This window comes from Mastigoproctus giganteus, chromosome 6, assembly GCF_048544385.1.
Source record: "Mastigoproctus giganteus isolate SK-2022 chromosome 6, ASM4854438v1, whole genome shotgun sequence".
NCBI classification, from domain to species: domain Eukaryota; kingdom Metazoa; phylum Arthropoda; class Arachnida; order Uropygi; family Thelyphonidae; genus Mastigoproctus; species Mastigoproctus giganteus.
The window spans coordinates 120930356-120952105 of NC_143580.1; the positions used below are offsets into that span (position 1 = coordinate 120930356).

The 21750-nt window shown below is 38.5% G+C and overlaps 1 protein-coding gene across 2 annotated transcripts in view; it reads left to right on the forward strand.

Annotated features, from left to right (window-relative positions):
- Positions 1 to 21750, forward strand: part of Ube4A (Ubiquitination factor E4A) — a 523714-nt gene that overhangs the window by 490583 nt on the left and 11381 nt on the right. For both annotated transcript variants that reach the window (XM_090376475.1, XM_090376476.1), the window contains exons 17-18: positions 14216 to 14479; positions 14593 to 14750. In XM_090376475.1, coding sequence (XP_090232601.1) covers positions 14216 to 14479; positions 14593 to 14750 — 422 coding nt within the window. The remainder of the gene's footprint in view (positions 1 to 14215; positions 14480 to 14592; positions 14751 to 21750) is intronic.

Here is a 21750-nt window from a genome sequence, read left to right on the forward strand (position 1 = left end):
TCCAGTCTATGGGTACCTCCCCTGAGTCCAAAGAAGCTCTCATAATTATGGCTAGGGGTTTGCTTACTTCCTTTGCTGCCTCCTTTAATATAACTGGATAGATCCCATCCACCCCAGGTGCCTTTTTTATGTTTATCCTCAACAATATCTCCTCCACTTTCCTCTCAGTTATTACAAAATCATCTAGCTCACTGCCAATGTTTACTTTACCTACGTCATTCTCCTTCCTGAATAACTCCTCATGCGTGAATGTAGATGCAAAATACTCGTTTAGCTTGTTAGCCACCTGAGCAGGATCCTCAACTGTTGAACCATCAATATCCAGTGGACCAATCTGATTCATCCCTTTCCTTCTTGAGTTTAAATATGTAAAGAACTCTTTTCTGTTTTTCTTTGCATCCTTTGCCAAGGATTTTTCGTAATCTGCCTTTGCCTGCCTAATCTCCTTTGTGACTTGGTTACAGACCAACTTATATCTACCATAGGCTTCCATGTCACCCATTAATTTGTATGTATCCCATGCATTTTTCTTCTCTGCCACATGTCTCATTAGTTCATCTGACAACCATATGGGCCTAAACCTTGAACAATATTTCTTAGTTGGTATGTAAAGCCTAGTAGCTTCCAAGATTAGTTCCTTGAATGCTTCCCATTTTGAGTTTGCTGTTGGTAACATCATCAGGTGGTCCCACTGTATAGAATTTAAATACTGTCTCAGACCATCATAGTCGCCTTTACGAAAGCAAAAACCCTTCCCTTTACCTCTGATGGTAGTTACCTCCTTGAGTAAATCCCACTTCAACACACTGTGATCACTGCCACCTAGTGGTTCATTTATCTGCAGATTCTTAATGCATGAAGAATCACTACTGATAATCAGATCAAGAGTATTGCTCCCTCTTGTTGCCTCACGAACATGCTGATGTAGAAAACAATCATCCAATAAATCGACAAAAGCCTTGCTAGTGTGTGAGTGACCAACCCACAAATTCCAAATTCCAGACAATATCTGGGAAATTAAAATCCGCCATTATAAGACTCTCTGATTTACTGGCCCACTCTATTTCCCTGTACAATATCTTATTATACTCATCAGAGTCATTAGGCCTATAGCACACTCCTACTCTCAATTTTGATTTCCCTATGCTTATGTCACACCAAACTGACTCAACACTGCTCTGTCCATCGATGTCAACTGGCTTCACTTCCTTGGATTTTATGTGTTTCTTAACTAATAGCATAACCCCTCCTCCCCTCCTGTCCTGTCTATCCTTTCTATACACATTGTATTCCCCAAATTCCAGTTCCGCATTCCTTATATCTGTGTGACACCACGTCTCTGATATCCCAATAATATCTGCCTTTGATGTTTTGAGCAATACCTCAAATTCATCAAATTTATTTACCAAACTCCTAGCATTGGTGTACACGCAGGTATACATGCACCTGTTTCTATTCTTAGCTACCCTAACACAGCCCATGTGTTTACTTGTACCGCAATGACTCCCAGCAGTCTCTGAAATATCCTGCATCTTGTTTTTCAGGGTTCTGCTCATTTCAATAGAAGCAGTGCAAGAATCACTTCTACCTCTGCCAGTGGCTACTGTTAGTCTATTAGTCCTTGTATCCCCCCCAACTAGCAGTTTTCCGACCCACCTAACACTGCCTCGACAGCATCAGCAAAAATTCTTGCACCCTTTCTATTTAAGTGTATCCCATCCCTGTAGAAGCAATCTCTCCTGTTAACAAGTACAGTCCAGGCTGAAAAAAATTCTACCCCTTGAGCCTTGCACAATCTCTCCAGGGCCGAATTGATCGACAAGGCTCTCATCATATACTCCCTCCTATCGTGTCTGGGCAGAATTGCAGACACTTTCAAATTCAACCCTAATTCACGGCTTTTTTTCAACAGTGACCTGTACTTGCTAAGTAATTCCGCCGGTTTCCTACTCTTAATATCATTAGTGCCAATGTGTACAACTATATCACCTTTTGTGCCCTTAAAAGATGATATCTGCTCTACAACATCATCAACCTTTGCCTCTGGCAGACATACCCTAGTCCTATTCCACCTATCCTTTTTACAAAGCATGTTCCCCGTTTCCCTGACAATAGAGTCACCAACAACTACTAGTTCCTGTGGGACCAGCGCATTCTGCCTTGGGGGCTGCCTCTGTGTTGCCTGATGACCAAGTGCAAGCTCTGGCGTTGATGTGGGCAGCTGAGAGCTTGATGGGCCCCCTCAATTTATTTCCTTCGAGGGCATCCACCCTGTCCTTCAAGCTCTCATAAAGGCCCATAACAACGCTGAGTTGTCGCCTGATTTCCTTGCACTCCTTACATCGTGCACACACAAAGACATCCCCCTTGGCAGTATCATGTCCCGTACCCGACTGCTCCGCAAAAATCAAGCAAACAGTGCATTTTAAAAGACTGATTCAGAGGGCAACTGCCCCCCTCAGTTCTCCCCTGAGCCACACACTCCCATTAGCTTGAGCCTTTTGCTTTGCTGCTCTTGTCTGAGTCATGATTCGATTTAATTCAATAAAATTTCAATATCAGAACAAAATTAAATCCTTAAGTTATATCCCAAAACAATTATAACGCTATATTTATTTTTTCGGTATCGAGTGTTTTCTACGAGTTCCCTTTATACAACTTCCATATCACATGTACCACTATAGTTATGTATTAATTATTTGTTACGGTTAAGTCGTTATGTATATATTTATAGAGTTAAAACTACAATTTAATTGACAATAAAGTTTATCAAGATTAATAGATTTACTGATTAATTGACAATATTATATTATGCACTATACTACACTAAGCTTATGCTATCGTGTAAAAATGGCGGGAATTCACAAACGGTACTTCTTCGGACTCGTAAGTATTGATTAGCTTCCAAATCTCGCTATCTCAATTTAGAATAAACTAAGGATCCTGACTAGGTCTATAATCTACTTATAGAAGATAATCTGATATAACAATTGGTTAATAAATCGACTAAATTTGGTTTAAAAAAAACCTCTCGTTCAATTTGTAACACGTTGATTTGATACCGTTACTGATACTAAGTAATACCTACAAAATCTCTGTTTAAGTTAAACATTAAACTAAGTATCATAACTAGGAATATAAAGCTACTCTAGAAAATAAGTTAATATGCCAATTTAAGCTAATAAATCAGAAAATAAATCAGGAAAAACTTCTCTGTTCCAAGAGCGTCCAAGAGCTTCGTCCACACAGGCTACTCTCGTTCCCAAAGATTGGCAACATAAGACAGTATATCACCAATGGATTGACACTGACAAAAACTATACTGATCAGATGGAAGATTTTCAGATAGTTTAAGAGTTAGCAGTTAATAGTTTTCTCTCTTACTTTAGAAAGAGTAGGAATAAGTGCAATTGGACGATAATTGGATGGGAGAGGTTTGGATATAAGCCGATTGTAATATACAACATTCTTATCTTGAACAGCCTTAGCACATTTATTGGAAACAGAGGCGGACTGGCCATAACACTTACTGGGGAAACCCCAGTGGGCCAGAGCCCAGTGTGATTTTCAGTATTACACTCTGAGTCCGATACATTCTATTTGTTAACTAATATATGAAAACTAAATGCATAAAAATCATAATAAGAAAGTAGATAATTACTCTAGTTATTGTAATCCCCCCCCCCCACACACACACTTCCTCACAATATGGCCATAAACACTGGTATGAGGCTGCTACAAGTTTTCCCCAGTAAGAATTTTTGACCCAGTCCACATCTGATTGGAAAACCAAGTTTTTATAAAGAATGCCATTTTAAGGTGGTGTGTGGAATAAAGGATTCTATTCCTACAAGAATAATTTCACTGACATGATCTGAGCAAATGTTGACACCTGAATATTTGAAACAGTAATCTGACCAATGAAAAGAAGAAAATAAATCTTGCAGAGCATCCCATTTTGCATTCTTGTAATGTCAAAAAACATGAGGTTGAGATTGCACTTGAGATAAAGGCTCCATTGGAGAAGAGACTAATGCCAAGTTGTGATCTGAGGTGCCTAGAGGACCACTCACCTTGACTGTGTACTCTTAGAAGGGTTGTTTTATGAGAAAAAGATCAAGTGTGTTGCCTGTGTGGTTAGGGTTGTGTAGTATTCTGGTAGATAAATGAATAGTCTGTGGCAGGTCATGGCAAAAGCCTTAGCATCTCGACCAGCTGGATCTATGTGACTAGAAAACAGAAGCCAGTCGTAGTTGTGAACCTTGGTGATTTTATCACCAAGGAAAATTACCTCACTATTATTATTATTAAATTACAGTTGCTCAGAGCCACAGTTTAACTGAAGAAGGTTGACTAAACAACCGAAAGATTTTATTTGTATGTATCTAATCTAATATATGTATATTTCCTATTATTAAACTTGTCACAATCTATATTTTTGTATCCGTTTCGCTCTGAGTACTGTAATTTAATAATAATAATGAATCCAGAGTGCACAGGCCTCTTTAATCATACCTCACTATTAGGAAAAGTCAAGTTTCAAAGAGAAGTAGTCAGAGTTCCAAGTGGAGTTTGGAGAAGGATAGAGGCAGCAGATGTTTGATTGTTTGTTCATCAACAGATGATTGTTTATTCTCTGACCACTCTCTCTGCAGATGATGGTAGATGGCTCTCTGTCTTCTCCACTGATTCTGGTGTTCCCCAAGATTCAGTTCAGTTCAGTTCTTTCTCCCACTGTTTTTCTCTTGTGTGCTGATGGGCTTCTTCCTCTTGACTGGAAATCATATCCATGGTTTTGTTTATTATAGCGTATTGCATTTCTCCATTCTAGTGTGAGAAACCTTGCACTGCCCAAACAATCTCAACTTCTCAAATATCATCCACCAATTTCATATGCATATCACAAATATTGCTTCCTCTGCATCTAAGAAACTGGGTTTTTCTTTCATTCTTGGTGTTACTTTTCTTCTAAAAAACTAACAACTACTCACTCCCACATCTGGTATAATATCCCCAGATGCAGTAACGATATCCCCTCTCTCTCTCTCTCTCAGGCTTTGATTCCATTCAAAGAAGACAGTGAAGTTAATTAATGATCCATGTCTTACAAAGTTTTTCCACTCTCAGTCTCATAAATGTTTCTGTTGTATCTTTTCTGTAAATGCTTTCATGGGCAATGTTCTTGTACATTGGCATCTGTAATTTCCTCCCTCCCCCATCTAAACCATTCCAAATCTGCAAAGCATCCATCTACTGTCCAATTCCAAAGCCCCAGAACAAACATTTCTTCTTCCTCATTTATCCCTGCAGCTTCTATTTTCTGGAACAACCTTCCCCATGTATTTCCTGAAAATTACAGTCTACAGAAATTCAAGTCTAACATCACAGTATCTTCACTCTTCTCATTCTTCAACTCATACATGGTACTATATACTGTAGATTGTAATGACTAATTGCTAATTTCGTTTGGGGTTTCATAAAAAAATAATAATAATAAAATCTCAAACTCAAACCTGAATTTCAGCTCTTTCATTCCAGTGTATATTTGAATGGACACTGAAATGCATAATATATGGTCAATGCACAAGTTTGCAAGATTGTGCATAGGTAACACCTGTTATATTCAGTCTTTCCTTCGTATGACATCTAAACTCCAAAACTGTTCAGAATGTAATGTTCAACTCACACTTCTCCATATCTTCATTGTTAACTGTCCACCTGAGACCTTTTGTCCTTGAAACAACTATTATGAAATCAATCTGATATGACTAAAATTTTCTATTTTTTTTAAACATATTAATTGTTTTGATAATAAATGAGCAACTTACACTGATTTTTATTCTGAAATGTGTACCGTAACTGTGTGTCTGATGCACTATGTCCCTGGTAGCCTCTTTTTTAGTAAAGTCTTTATAAGCAGCAACAGCAAATACTGTAACTATTAAAGTATGTAACTGTTAAAGTAAGGCTAGCTCTTGTGCAATGAATATTACCAATAATGTAATAAACTAATAATCATTGATGTACTGATAGGGCCACTTTGTGATCACACTGGGGAAAGGTAATGGCATCACATGATGCTATATGAATGAATAACTATTAAAGTAAGGCTAGATGTTGTGCTATGAATATTGCCACTGAAAAAAGAGGCAGTATTCACATTTGTTCCTAAAAGCTCAGAGAATTATTAGCATTAGCATTAGCATTAGTAGAGGCATTTGATGCAAGAAAGCAAGCTTATGCAGCATCAGCCAAAAAAAAAAAAAACCCACTTCCACCTCACCCCTCTGTTCGTTCAAAATACCTGTCCAGCTGAGCCTTAAACTTATTTAGGCTGTCAACCTCCACCACAAGGGATGGAAGTCTGTTCCACCAACCAACCACCCGCTGGCTAAAGGCAAATTTCCGCACGTCTATCCTACATCTGTCTTTCCTCAATTTGAATTTATGCCCTCTCAGGTGATTTTTCTGAGCTAGAGGAAGAATCCCATCAGCATTGAGCATGCTTAAACCATTCAAGGCTTTATACACCTCTATCAGATCACCTCGCTGGTGCCTAGTCTCCAGACACTGTAATTTGCAAAACTTAAGCCTTTCTTCGTAAGAGAACCCCTTTGTTCCATTCACTAATCTTGTTGCCCTTCTCTGTACTTGTTCCAGCAGCTCTACATCCTTCTTGAAATGAGGCCTCCAGACCTGTATACAGTACTCTAGGTGTGGCCTGACCATCGCCTTATACAATGGAATAATCACCTCCTTATCCCTGCTGGAAAAATTCCTGTATATCATTGACAATACTCCATGAGCTACTCTTGCAGCCCGTCTGCACTGCTCAGAGAACTTCATATCTGCCTGCACAACCACCCCCAAGTCCCTTTCATTCTCTACCACTGTCAGTGTAGTACCACAGAGTTGATACGTTGCTCTGGGGTTGCTGTTTCCCATGTGTAGTACTTTACATTTGTCAATGTTAAACTTCATTTGCCACCTCTCAGCCCATCTGCTCAACCTTTCCAGATCCTGTTGCAGCAGCATAGTGTCAGTAGTGTCCTTGACAACCCTGCCTACCTTTGTATCGTCTGCAAACTTGGACATTAAGCCCGATATACCATCATCAATATCATTTATAAATACAGAAAACAATAATGGACCCAACACTGAGCCCTGAGGGACTCCACTAATAACATCAGTCCACGATGAGCAGTGTCCATTGATTACCACTCTCTGTCTTCTCCCCCTCAACCACCCCTTTATCCATAGCAGCAATTTGCCTCCAATGTCACACTGCTCCAATTTGTGTAGCAGTCTTCCTTGTGCAACAGTATCAAAAGCCTTTCTAAGATCCTTTATAAGAAAAATGCATGGGATACATACAGATTAACACATGACACAGAAGCCTATGATAGATACAAGTTGATATGCAACCAAGTTACACAGGAGGTTAGGCAGGCGAAGGCAGATTACGAGAAATCCTTGGCAAGGGATGCAAAGAAAAACAGCAAAGAGTTCTTTACTTATGTAAACTCTAGAAGGAAGGGAATGAATCAGATTGGTCCACTTGATATTGATGGGTCAAGTGTTGATGATCCTGCTCAGGTAGCTAACAAACTAAATGAATATTTTGCATCGACATTCACACATGAGGAGTTATTCAGCGAGGGGAATGCCAGAGGTGTATTCAACTCTAGCAGTAAGCTACAGAATCTTGAAATAACTGGGAGTAAAGTGGAGGAGAAACTGTTGAAGATAAACACAAGAAAGGCACCCGGGGTGGATGGGATCTATCCAGTTATATTAAAGGAGGCAGCAAAGGAAGTAAGCAAACCCTTAGCCATAATTATGAGAGCTTCCTTGGACTCAGGGGAGGTACCCATAGACCGGAAATGTGCAAATGTGACCCCAATTCACAAAGGAGGATCAAAGGCTGACACAAGTAATTATAGACCTGTGAGCTTAACTTCTGTTCCAGGAAAATTAATGGAGGCACTGGTTAAAGAAGCACTGCAGGATCATTTAGACAAGACTTCAGTTATAGCTCAGACACAGCATGGTTTTGTTAAGGGGAAGTCTTGCCTGACCAACTTGATTGGATACTATGATGCAGTCACAAAAGAACTGGATGCAGGGAATAACTTTGATATTATATACTTGGATCTTAGAAAGGCTTTTGATACTGTTGCACATGGAAGACTGCTGCACAAATTGGAGCAGTGTGACATTGGAGGCAAATTGCTGCTGTGGATAAAGGGGTGGCTGAGGGGGAGAAGACAGAGTGGTAATCAATGGACACTGCTCATCGTGGACTGATGTTATTAGTGGAGTCCCTCAGGGCTCAGTGTTGGGTCCATTATTGTTTTCTGTATTTATAAATGATATTGATGATGGTATATCGGGCTTAATGTCCAAGTTTGCAGACGATACAAAGGTTGGCAGGGTTGTCAAGGACACTACTGACACTATGCTGCTGCAACAGGATCTGGAAAGGTTGAGCAGATGGGCTGAGAGGTGGCAAATGAAGTTTAACATTGACAAATGTAAAGTACTACACATGGGAAACAGCAACCCCAGAGCAACGTATCAACTCTGTGGTACTACACTGACAGTGGTAGAGAATGAAAGGGACTTAGGGGTGGTTGTGCAGGCAGATATGAAGTTCTCTGAGCAGTGCAGACGGGCTGCAAGAGTAGCTCATGGAGTATTGTCAATGATATACAGGAATTCTTCCAGCAGGGATAAGGAGGTGATTATTCCATTGTATAAGGCGATGGTCAGGCCACACCTAGAGTACTGTATACAGGTCTGGAGGCCTCATTTCAAGAAGGATGTAGAGCTGCTGGAACGAGTACAGAGAAGGGCAACAAGATTAGTGAATGGAACAAAGGGGTGCTCTTACGAAGAAAGGCTTAAGTTTTGCAAATTACAGTGTCTGGAGACTAGGCACCAGCGAGGTGATCTGATAGAGGTGTATAAAGCCTTGAATGGTTTAAGCATGCTCAGTGCTGATGGGATTCTTCCTCTAGCTCAGAAAAATCACCTGAGAGGGCATAAATTCAAATTGAGGAAAGACAGATGTAGGATAGACGTGCGGAAATTTGCCTTTAGCCAGCGGGTGGTTGGTTGGTGGAACAGACTTCCATCCCTTGTGGTGGAGGTTGATAGCCTAAATAAGTTTAAGGCTCAGCTGGACAGGTATTTTGAACGAACAGAGGGGTGAAGTGGAAGTGGTTTTTTTTTTTTTTTTTTTTTTTGGCTGATGCTGCATAAGCTTGCTTTCTTGCATCAAATGCCTCTACTAATGCTAATGCTAATCCAAGTATATAATATCAAAGTTATTCCCTGCATCCAGTTCTTTTGTGACTGCATCATAGTATCCAATCAAGTTGGTCAGGCAAGACTTCCCCTTAACAAAACCATGCTGTGTCTGAGCTATAACTGAAGTCTTGTCTAAATGATCCTGCAGTGCTTCTTTAACCAGTGCCTCCATTAATTTTCCTGGAACAGAAGTTAAGCTCACAGGTCTATAATTACTTGTGTCAGCCTTTGATCCTCCTTTGTGAATTGGGGTCACATTTGCACATTTCCAGTCTATGGGTACCTCCCCTGAGTCCAAGGAAGCTCTCATAATTATGGCTAAGGGTTTGCTTACTTCCTTTGCTGCCTCCTTTAATATAACTGGATAGATCCCATCCACCCCGGGTGCCTTTCTTGTGTTTATCTTCAACAGTTTCTCCTCCACTTTCTCCCAGTTATTTCAAGATTCTGTAGCTTACTGCTAGAGTTGGATACACCTCTGGCATTCCCCTCGCTGAATAACTCCTCATGTGTGAATGTCGATGCAAAATATTCATTTAGTTTGTTAGCTACCTGAGCAGGATCATCAACACTTGACCCATCAATATCAATTATGTTTTAAGTGAGGTATATTTTGAATATTTGGATGCTTTTTTAATGTAAAAAAGGGGCCCACACAAAATATAATTCAGATAGAATTCAATGATTTTAGTCCAACAATAAAATTGTACAAACTAATTTTGAACTAGATTTCTAAGATAAATTTTTTCTTTGGCATTTTTTATTATCAAAATCATTAAAAGCATCATCAAAGTTCGTATTGCAAGTAAGTTGGTATAAAAGTTGTGTAAATAACATCAATACAAAATTTAGAGAAATGCTTCTGAATTTCTTTTGAAACAAATAATTTTATTAATTAATTTGTTATTAAAACTACAGTTTTTATTAGTATTAGTAATAGCAAATGATGCAACGAAACAAGCTTATACAGCATCAGTCCCCCCAAAAATACACATGCATGCATGCACTACACAACTAATCTGCCCATCCCTTCTAATAATTTGCCTAACTCTTCCTTAAATTTATTCGAACTATCCCTGAGATCAGTTGTTCACTAATCTGCACACATCTGTCTTTCAGCCTTCCTTTTTCATTTTATATTCCCTTACGTGTGTATTGACAGAGTAATGATGCCATCAGCATTTAGTTCACTCAATCTTTGTTAAACCCTTATACAATTCAATCAGATTGCCTTGCATGCCCAGTTTTCAATGCTGCAATTTGCAGAACTGAAGTCTTTCATGGTAATAGTACCCTTTTGGTACCTTTTACTAATCTGGTTGCTGTTATCTGCACCCATTGCTAGAGGTCCATATACTTCTTAAAATTAGGTTCCAGGCCTGTATGTAGTATTCAAGATGTGTACCATTGCCTCATATATTGTAAGAATCGCTTGCTGTCTCTACTGGCTGAATTCCACTATCATTTACAGAACCCCCCATGATCTATTCTAGCAGCCTGTCTGTACTACTCAGAAAACTTCATATCTGACTGCAATATTACCTCCAGATCTTTTTCATTCTCCACCACTGAGTATGATACCACCTAATTGCTGTTCTAGGATTGCTGCTGCCCTTATGCAGTACCTTGCACTTCTCAATGTTGAACCTCAGTTGCCACTTCTCACTTCATCTGCATTATTTTTCCTGCTCTTGTTTCCTTGATTTGTGCCATTAATCACCCTGCCAGCTTTGCACCCTGTCATCAGCAAACTTTAACAATAAGCTTGATATGCCTTCAGTAATATTATTAATAAATATAAAACACAGTAAGGGACCCAGCACCAAAACCTGTTGGACTCCATTAATAATAACATTAGTCCAAGAAGAGCAGTACCCATTTGTTACAACCATGCAACTATCTTTTTACCCATAGCAGTAACGTACCCTAATGCCACTGCTGTAATTTACACAGCGGCATTTCATGTGGAAAAGTGTCAAGAGCTTTACTAAGATCTAAGTAGGTGATGTCAGAATAATGTTTTGCATCGAGTTCCTTTGTTGCTGTGTCATAAAGTAACTAATCAACCTTAACAAATCCATGTTGTGATTTCTGTATAGCTTTATTCCTCTCAAGATGATCCTGCAATACTTCTTTAACCACTAACTCTGTTATTTTTCCTGGGAGAGAGAGAGATCAAGTTTAAGTCTATAATTACTTTGCCACTTTTAACCACTTTGCCCATTCATCCTTCCCCCATTTGTAAATAGGAGGGACATTTGCAAATCTTTAATTTTTTCCACTCAATCCAAGGATATTAGTAATAGTAGTGGCATATGATGCAAGAAAGCAAGCAAAAAAAAACACTTCCCATTTCATTTATCTATTCACTCCAAACGTATCTCCCGTTCTTCCTTGAATTCATTGAAGCCATCAACTTCCACAACAACAGAAGGAAGTTTGTTCAAGCATTCAACTACCTGCTGGCTGAAGGCAAATTTCTGCACATCTATTCTGCAGCTATGCCCCTCAAGTGTGTAATCTGAACAAGAGAAAGAATCCTAACAGCATTGAGCTTGCTCAAACCATTCAAAGTCTTATGCAGCTCAATCAGATCACCTCATAGGTGCCTAGTCTCCAGACCCTGCAATATACAGAACTTAAGCATTTCTTGGTAAGAGCACCCCTTTGTTGCCTTTCTCTTTACTCGTTCCAGCAGCTTTACATCCTTTCTAAAATGAGGCCTCCAGACCTGCATGCTGTACTTAAGGTGTGGCCTGACCACTGCATTATACAAGAGGATACTATTGCCTTATACAAAGAGATAATCGCCTCCATATCCCTGCTAGTAAAATTCCTGTATATCGTTGACAAGATCCTATGAACTTCTCTGACAGCCTGTATAGAATTTAAAAACTGTCTGAGACCTCCATATTCATCTTTACAAAAGCAAAAACCTTTCCCTTTACCCCTGATGGTAGTTACATCTTTAAGTAAATTCCACATCAGTACATTGTGATCACTACCACCTAGTGGTTCCTTTATCTGCAGATTATTAATGCTTGAATAATCACCGCTGATTCTCATAATGATCGCCAAAAACCTGCTTACCTCCTTCGCTGCCTCTCTTAATATAATTGGATAGATCCCATCCAGCTCAGGTGCCTTTTTTATGTTTAGCTTCAACAATTTCTCTTCCATTTTTTTCTCAGTTAACACAAAATCTGTTATCTTCAAGTTATAACTTGGTTTACTTTTGGTATTCCCATCCCTAAAGACATCTTCATAGGTGAATGTAGCTGCAAAATATTAACATCAGCAAAGAATTTTGTTGGTGTTAACCTTTGATGGTGTCTTTTTTATGTTTAGCTTCAACAATTTCTCTTCCATTTACTTCTGTGTAAGGGTAAACTGCAGTCGTTATCAATCCACTGCAGGATGGAAGCTTCCTCAACAATTCATGTTTATGGAAGTGGGCCACAATCTGCCATGCCGGTCTAGTGCGGGTTGTCAGATCGACCATATTTAGCAGTCAGGGGCTTGAACCCCGGTCTACTCAAAGGTCGTGTGCTACTGCACTCCCACTCCTGACCATTCAGCTATGGAGAACATAGGGGAGTAGGAGGTTTTTTTTTTTTTTTTTTTGTGGTTGGTTTATCGCAGTGTTTCTCAACCTGTGTGCCGCAAGTATGCTTCAAGTGTTCTGTGGAGAATGCAAATTTTAAAAAAAATTAATAAATCTAAATTTTATAATAAAAATTAATTCAAACAAAAAATTCATTTATTTACATTGTGCCAATCCTAGCACCTTTCGGCGGTCAATATGACATCATGTTTTGATTCCTAGTACTAGATCTGTTCACTTATACTACACCAATAATAAGTGTATTATTAAATATACCCAACAAAAATAACTTCACATTTGTGAATATATGCATATAGTAGTTCTTGATAAATCTGGAGATCAGCAACAGACATGGGAGAAATTACAGGAAGCTGTATTAACAATTCAGACTTCCAGACCAATAAGCACATTTCAAGAGGAACTTTATGAAGGTGGGGAGAATCTTTGTTTGTACAAAATGGCAGCACAGCAACTGCATAATAGCCTTATGAACATCATGTGAAGTCAAGTATTGACCAGTTTTTAAAAGAATACATGGATAGCTTATATTTCTTAATACTGATGAATGAATGTTGACAAGCACATTGTAGACAAGTGATTATGATTAAGAGTATTTTCTTATTTTTTTATTGAACATATATGTTACAAAATGAAAGTATAGCTTCAGTATGGGATATGGGTCTGGATATGTTTAGGATGCATATCATCAGTAATTCCTTAGTTTAAACAAGAACACTAGAGGGTTTACTAATGTTGATAGAGAAGGAAAGAAATCGAGAAACTGTAGACAGAGGATTGTTCAAAAATTGAGTATAGTAGTGATTGTAGTGTGCTGCAAAATTTTAGTGTCTTTAAAAGTGTCACAGCAACAAAAAGGTGAGAAACACTGGTTTATTGTATCATTTTAGTGATATTTCACACTTTTTTGACCTCGCATGGTCAGATGGCGCCAGTCTAAATTTATTATTTATTGGCATTTAACTTTGTATATGCTTCTTACTTAATATTTTTGAAAATTTTTAGATACATATTCGTTCCATTTTCCTTCCATTTCTGCTTCAGTCTTCGTTTTTTATTTGTTTCTTCGCTCATTTCCCACGTTTTTTTTTTTCCATATTGCTTTTATATATCATGTGACATGTTAGAGCATGATAAATATTGCTTATATAGTCACTTATGTTTGTGGTCATCTTTATTAATTTTTATAATTAAACATTTTATCTTTATTATTAAACATTATTTTTACAGTTATATATATATATATATATATATATACACACACACATCCCTTTTTAATAGGTTGGCCCAAAAAATAAAAACTTCAAGGTGAAAGACTTTCAAGAATATGAATTTAAACCTGGTGTATTAGTTAAAAACATTTGCTTAATTTATTTGAATCTTGGAATCCCAAATGTGACAACATCAAAAGATTTTAAAGCAGCTGTATCTCGAGATGGCCGTTCTTATAGTCCGGATTTGTTTGAACAAGCTAAAGCTGTGCTGTATAAAATAGGAGAAGGTGTTTTAGCAATTCAGATAGGTGATCTTGCTCAAAATATTCAAGTAAGTGAAAAGAAGATTGCTGTTTTTAATAATTTTCATAATTTTGACATCTACAGCATGAAATAATCAGGATCTCTGAATATAAATTTTATTTATTTTTATGGATCATTTAGCAATTAGCTGTATGGCAACAGAAAGAGGAAGAAATGGCAACTGAAGCACCAGAAGAATTCTTGGATCCCATTATGAATACCATAATGATGGATCCTGTTATATTACCTTCATCTGGTGTCCGAATTGATCGATCAACTATTGTAAGGCATTTATTGAGGTAGGATATGACTTTCTGCATGTGTGTGTGTGTGTGTGTATGTGTGTTTTTATAAATATGTGTACAAAAGAATTTTTGACAAAGGTAAGAAAGCGAATACAGAAACTTCCCTGTGTGCTTCGTAAGGGATAAAGTGTGCACTGTATTGACAAGGTTCCCCCTATGCATTCAGTAAATGGAAAGCATCTGTACTCAGTCGGCAGCATTCTGATATGCACAATAGCAAAATGCCAATGGAGTTAAAAAAGTGCTCAGTCAGCCGAGTAACATTATAGGAAACAAAGACCGATTCATCACAAATTAGTGAGCAGTTCTGGAATGAGTGTGAACATTAAAATGCCAGCAATGACAAAATGTTCATTCATACAAAATCTGAATGCATTCTATTAACTGGCCATTTTAGAATTTTTTCTAACCTATCTTAATGTAATGTTTTATTTTTAAAGCATTTAATTTTGTTTATAAACAGTTGCCAATGACCAGTATAACTAGCTGATGAACAGGAATGTTCATCAGCTAAATGAATTACACTAAATGGGAAAAACCTCTAAGACCAAAAAAAAAAAAAATAGTGTGTTTTCACATCCATGTGTAGTAATTTATACATTCACAGGTTTATAATATAAAATTAGAGCATCATACTTCTAACAGCTAGTCATATGCTTATGCTTTCAGCACAAGTTGCCATGGGGACAGTTAGCATTAGCAGGGACATATGATGCAAGGTGTAGGCAACTCTCCCCCCCACAAATTAATCCTGGCTTTTCAGCCTGCACAACACAAAAATCAGCCCATCAACACACTTCTACACCATATGTTTATGGTTATGAGTACAGGCATAGAGACTGTTAGTACCAATATTTATTTTTGTTTATTATATCTTGTAGTGCAGTGTTGTTCACTAGGAAAATATTGGAACCACTTTCACATCAGAAAACTTTGCTTAGGCAGTAGGCTGTATCTCAAAGTGAAAATTTGATTTTAATTCATGGTTTTACATGTTTTATAGATTTTGGTGAAAATCCTGGAAGAGAATGTCTCCCCCCCCCCCCCAACCTTCATATACACATAAACTAGGTCATTTTGTGATATTCCTATATCCTTGGTTTTTTTTTTTTCCTTATCACTCCTTTATATCTCTATTTCAATATATTTTGAGTTGCATCCCCACTCCTCCCTGTCGTTTCATCATTACAAAGCAAAAAATTATTTTTTCATATCATATTTGTTTTCAATTATGCAAATATTAAAAGTCTTATTGTAAAATTTTGGTGAAATTTTACAATAAGATTTATATTTTGTATAATGAAACACTATGAATGCTTTTGAGTTTTTGTCTCTTTCCAGATAGAATTTTCATTTCCTGTATTTTGCATTACTTTTTGTTCCCTTTAAAATGTGTAAAATCAAAGTTTCACTGCATATAATGAGCAGTTTCTTATTGACTGCAACATTCCCATTATTCATTTACAATCTCTGATATATTGATGGGAGAGGCTTTAAAGACTTCTGGTTGTGCTGTAAGCAATTTTTATTTTTAAATCATGGGGCAACAAATATCCAATCAAAAATAGTCAATAAAACTTAATCGAGCAGCAGTGTCAACCCCATTTGTAGCAAAGGTGGTGGCATGTCACCTGACAGATGCCCATTTTATTTTTAATTTTTAGAAAATTTTTTTTTTTTTTTTTTTCAAATTCTGTTTGAACAATACCAATATTTGATCTTTTCTTAATGGATTGCAGTTTATCGTATCTCATTTTCAAAGTTATAAAAAAATATTAAAATGTTTAAAACATGTTTTACACTTTTTATTTTAAAAAAAATATTAATTTTGCAAATTACAAAATAACTTTTTAAACAAAAAATAGAAACATCCATCTTTTAGTCTCTTCTGTTTTCCAGTTTAAAAGACCATTACGTGTAAGAAATTTCAAACAGCAAATGGCATATATTTCTGCCATTGTGCATATAAATATTATCAAACAATTTTAAAAATATATATACAGTGGACCCCCAGTTTATGATATTGATCCGTTCCAGAGACACCATCGTATCGTGAAAATATCGTAATGTGAACCAAAAACACGTTTTTTGGTAATTTGTTCAAAGATCTCGGAAGTTGAAATTTTTCGCTATATAACTAAGCTATTTATCTCTCTAAAAGGTGATTTTTATATTGGAAATTGTACAATATTGATTAAAACACAACACAAAAAATAACTTTAACTAAAGGATTCAAAAACAAAACACATGGCCAACACGTTTACAAATGCCGCTATTGGCTGAGAGGAAGGACCACATGGTCCAGTTGGAGACAATCGTAAGCCCATCCCATCGTAAAGTAAAATTAGTAGGTGCCAGCTAAGTTAACATGATCACTGGTTAGTGAAATCAGCCACTTTAATTTCAAAAAACCAATTCGAATCATTAAAATGCACTACACTCTCATCGTTATCAAATGCTATACCGAGTTCACGCGTGCGCAAACTCGGCATAGTTGTTGTTTCAAGTGCTCCTAATAATCGGTTGTGTTTTTTAATATCAGTTAAATTTTGACAAAGTTTAACACATATACTAGGGCAATGGCCAATTGTTTTTATGTCTCCCGAGGTCAAAATCTTCAAGTTCTGTACCTTCTAATGCTTCCAACTATCCTGTAAGCTAAATCGAATCAGGCAACTTTCTGTTGCGGAAGCTCGCCATTCCTACAGCTTGGAAGAATTTGCTTACCTCTGCCATCTTTACCATCTGCAGCCACTGTCAAGGTCAGGGAGGGGTGATAATCTTCCCGTAGGGTGAAACGTCTCTCAGCATACGTCTAAAGTAAGTATTCTAAATTTTTATTCTTTCCACGAAGTTAAGCCTTGCTATAACCATGGCGCAGAGGCAATCTGAAATGTGCAGAAAATGCTCACAATCCACAAATTGCTGGATCAAGTGCAATGCCCCCAGTAGGCTTGTTTTTTGTGAGACCTGTTGTCTTTTAAAAAACTTAGCTTACGTCTCAGCCCAGATGCGATCACGATGGCAGTGTGCTGCATACCGTAGGCACAAAGTGAATGCAATGGAATCAAGGCCAAGGGATAGCACTCCCCCGCCCCACCTCTGTCGCCAGTGGGCTACTCCAGTTAGGTTACCTGCGGTCTTCTCCGAAGTTGACCGCATGTCACCTAATGCAAGCATGTCTGACTCTGCCATAGATCTCCTACGCCAAGATGCTCAGGTGCAACTGATCAGGTCCTAGAGCAGCATGAGGAAATACTGTGTCAGAATTGTAGCAAAATGGGTGAGAAGCTTACCTTATTTGAGAATATTCTGAGAAAGCTCTCCAAGAAGAATACAACCCTAAGAGAGTCACTACAGGGGCTGGAAGGCCTACAATATTCTATTCACCGTTCTGTGTGCTTTCTGCTGGAATCCAGCAGTATGCCCATCAAGGATACAGACTTCTTCCCTATGCAAATTGTTCAACACTCAAAACAAATGAATTCTGACGCCCGCATCAAGCGGCCACCAACAGAGCCGTTACCTGCAATCCTTTTGCCTTCATCCCCTACCCCGGAAATCACGAAAGCATGGAGGAAGAAATCAGCACTAATCAGAAGTAATGGGCCTCCCAAGCAAGGCAAGACCACTCTCAGTAAAGAGACCTATGCCAGCCAAGCAGATCAGAATCGTGATGCAGTTATTGGCTCTAACCCTAAGCCAATAGGTATTAAAATCATGCCACGGAGAGGAAGGAGGTCTAGACTATCCAGCATTTTTATAAGTTGACTATGCCCACAAACAACGGTGGTACAAATTCAAACCTTTCTGAAGCAGCTAAACACACCCAGTACCCGTGGGTATGTTTAACTCGTCTGTGAGGATGTCACAGACATTCTCTCAGATATGCCAGACAAGCTGTACTTGCTACCAGGGAGTCTAAAACGCTGATAGAACTGATATTCAGGTGACACTCAAGTCAAGTGGACCCAATTTCGGCGAAGTCCGGACGGTCTGTGACAGCCGAATCCTCTGCTTGCACCTTCACAATGGTGGGACTGTTAGTAATCCTGGGTATAACCTCCATGCACAAGCACATGGTGGGTGACCACCCAGGTGTGAACCAACATAAGCAAGGGTCGAGGTGTGGTGCCCACACCACATGGAGGAATGCCGCCCCTCTATGTTACCAGGCAGTACTAGGTGGTAGATGTCTCTCATCAACCGGTGCAATACCACCACTTTGCTTATTGGAGGCTTGAAGTGGTGGAACCCATGTTTAGTCACCAGAGCTAAGTTTCAGTCAACCCTTCCCCATCTCTTCCATCATGCAGCATGAGTGATGACTTTTGAGGTTACGATGAACATCGTGGTGAGATCCAATCTTCCTTACATTTTGAGGGTACAGCTCTAAAACGTTGTTCGCAGGCCACTAGTTAGTACACCGGACTGAACCTATTGGTAACTCTTTAGGAGGCTTCCGGATCAGTGTATAATCTTGCTACCTCTACTCTGCCAGATAGTGACTGGAGGGAATCCGAGTAGTGTGTGTATGTGGGGGGGGGGGCATTTTTGAGGCCACATTATGTCAAGGATTTGGGTATATTCTTACCATGTGTACGCCATATTCAAAAATTTCATTACTTCATACAGCATGTCCCACCCACTTTTTCTCACTATTGAATACACCATGAATTGTCAAACTAATAGAGTAATTATTAAGCTTATCTGCGAAAAGATCTAAACCTCCCAAACACTTCCTAATTCATTTCACAAATATACGTGGTCTCAATTCTAATCTCAACGATGTCCATTTCCACTTGCAGTCTGCCAAACCCCCTGTACTTTTTCTGACAGAAACTCAATTATCGGTTGATTCAACTACTGTTCATCTCAGTTGCCCAAATTATTCACTGTATGATTCCTTTCGCCTCAAAGGTGGTATTTGTGCATATGTCTGTTCCGATATTCCCTGTCAGAGACTTGGTAATTTGGAATCTCCTCTTTATGATCTTCTCTGGCTTAAAATCTCTTTACCTTATTGTGTCAAATTCATCTGTTGTCTCTACTGTTCTCCCAACTCCACTAATCACTTGGAGCTCTTTCACTTCCTCTCTTTGCAACTTGACTTTCTCCAGTCCAACTTTCCTAACAGTGAAGTAATTTTCCTTGGTGATTTTAATGTTCACAACTCCAGCTGGCTTCCGTTTTCTAGTCACACCGACCCAGCTGGTCGAGATGCTGAGGCTTTTGCAATTACTAATGACCTTACACAGATTGTTCATTTACCTACAAGAATACCAGACAATTCTAACCATACAGCCAACATGCTTGATCTTTTTCTCACAAACAATCCTTCTATGTACACGGTCGAAGTGAGAGGTCCTTTAGGCACCTCAGATCACAACTTGGTGATTGTTTCTTCTCCAATGGAGCCTTTATCTCATGGCTATTCCCAACCTCGTATTGTTTGGCATTACAAGAATGCAAAATGGAATGACCTGCAAGATTTCTTTTCTTCTTTTCCATGGTCGGATTACTGTTTCAAAACTTCTGATGTCAACATTTGCTCAGATCATGTCAGTGAGATTATTCTTGCAGCAATGGAATCCTTTATCTCACACTCCACTTTAAAATCTCGTCCTTTATCTAAACCTTGGTTTTCCAATAAATGTTCTCAGGCTGTTCAAGAGAAGAACGTTGCATATCGTAAATGGCTTGTTTCTAATTCTTCAGTTTCATTTTCTCCCTACACCAAAGCTCACAACAATTGTTAGGCAGTTATTAATCAGTCCAAACTAGACTTTGAACAGGCTTAGAGTAGAAAATTTGCTTCTTACCCTAATGGTAGCCGAGTATTCTGGTCTCTTGCCAAAGCTGTTGCCCCCAATTTTTGCCCATCTCTGCTCCCACCTCTGTCAAAACCAGATGTTTCTGTCGTCACTTCAGTCAAGGATAAAGCTGAGTTGCTAGCATCCCATTTTTCTTCCAACTCATGTATTAATGATCTTGGTAAAACACCCCCCACCATTCCCAACACGCTCCATTCAATGCATCCTGTGGTCTTCTGTCAAAAGGATGTCAGAACGATTTTGACGAATCTTGATGCAAAGAAAGCTCCAGGTCCTGATAGTATTTCCCCACTTGTTCTCAAAACCTGTGCTCCTGAACTTACTCATATTTTTGCCGCCTTTTTTCACTTTCTTATTCCAAAGGTGTTTTTCCTTTTGCTTGGAAATTTGCTCATATCCAGCCAGTTCCTAAAAAGGGTGACAAATCCTTCCCATCCAATTATCGTCCCATTGCAATTACTTCTACTCTTTCTAAAGTAATGGAGAAATCAATTAACCACCAACTCTTAAACTACCTAGAAACTTTCCGTGTCTTCTACGATCGCCAGTATGGATTCCGCCAGTGTTGATCCACTGGTGATATTCTGGCTTATGTTACCCATTTATGGACTAATTCACTGGAAAGGTTTAGTGAAACACAAGTAGTTGCTCTTGACATCTCAAAGGCTTTTGATCGTGTTTGGTATAAAGGTCTTCTAAACAAGCTTCAATCTTATGGTTTGCCAACTGTTTTTAGTAATTGGTTATCCAGTTTTCTCTCTGACCGCTCACTGAGGGTGATGGTAGATGGCTCTCTGTCTTCTAACTTCTCTACTAATGCTGGTGTCCCCCAAAGTTCAGTTCTTTCCCCCACTCTTTTCCTCTTGTATATTAATGACCTTCTTCCATTGACTGGAAATCCTATCCATAGTTTTGCTGTTGATAGCACATTGCATTCCCCTTTCCATTTTGAGAAACCTTGCCCTGCTCAATCAGCTTCAACTTTTCGAAAATCTGCTACCAATTCCTTAAATGCCGATCTCCAGGTAATTCTCCAGTGGGGCAAACACAACTAAGATGATTTCAATCCTTCTAAAACTCAGTCTTGTCTTATATCTCGCAAAAAGGATTCTTCTGCTCCTATGCTTATCTTTGGTGACACTCCGATTTCTAGGCAAAAT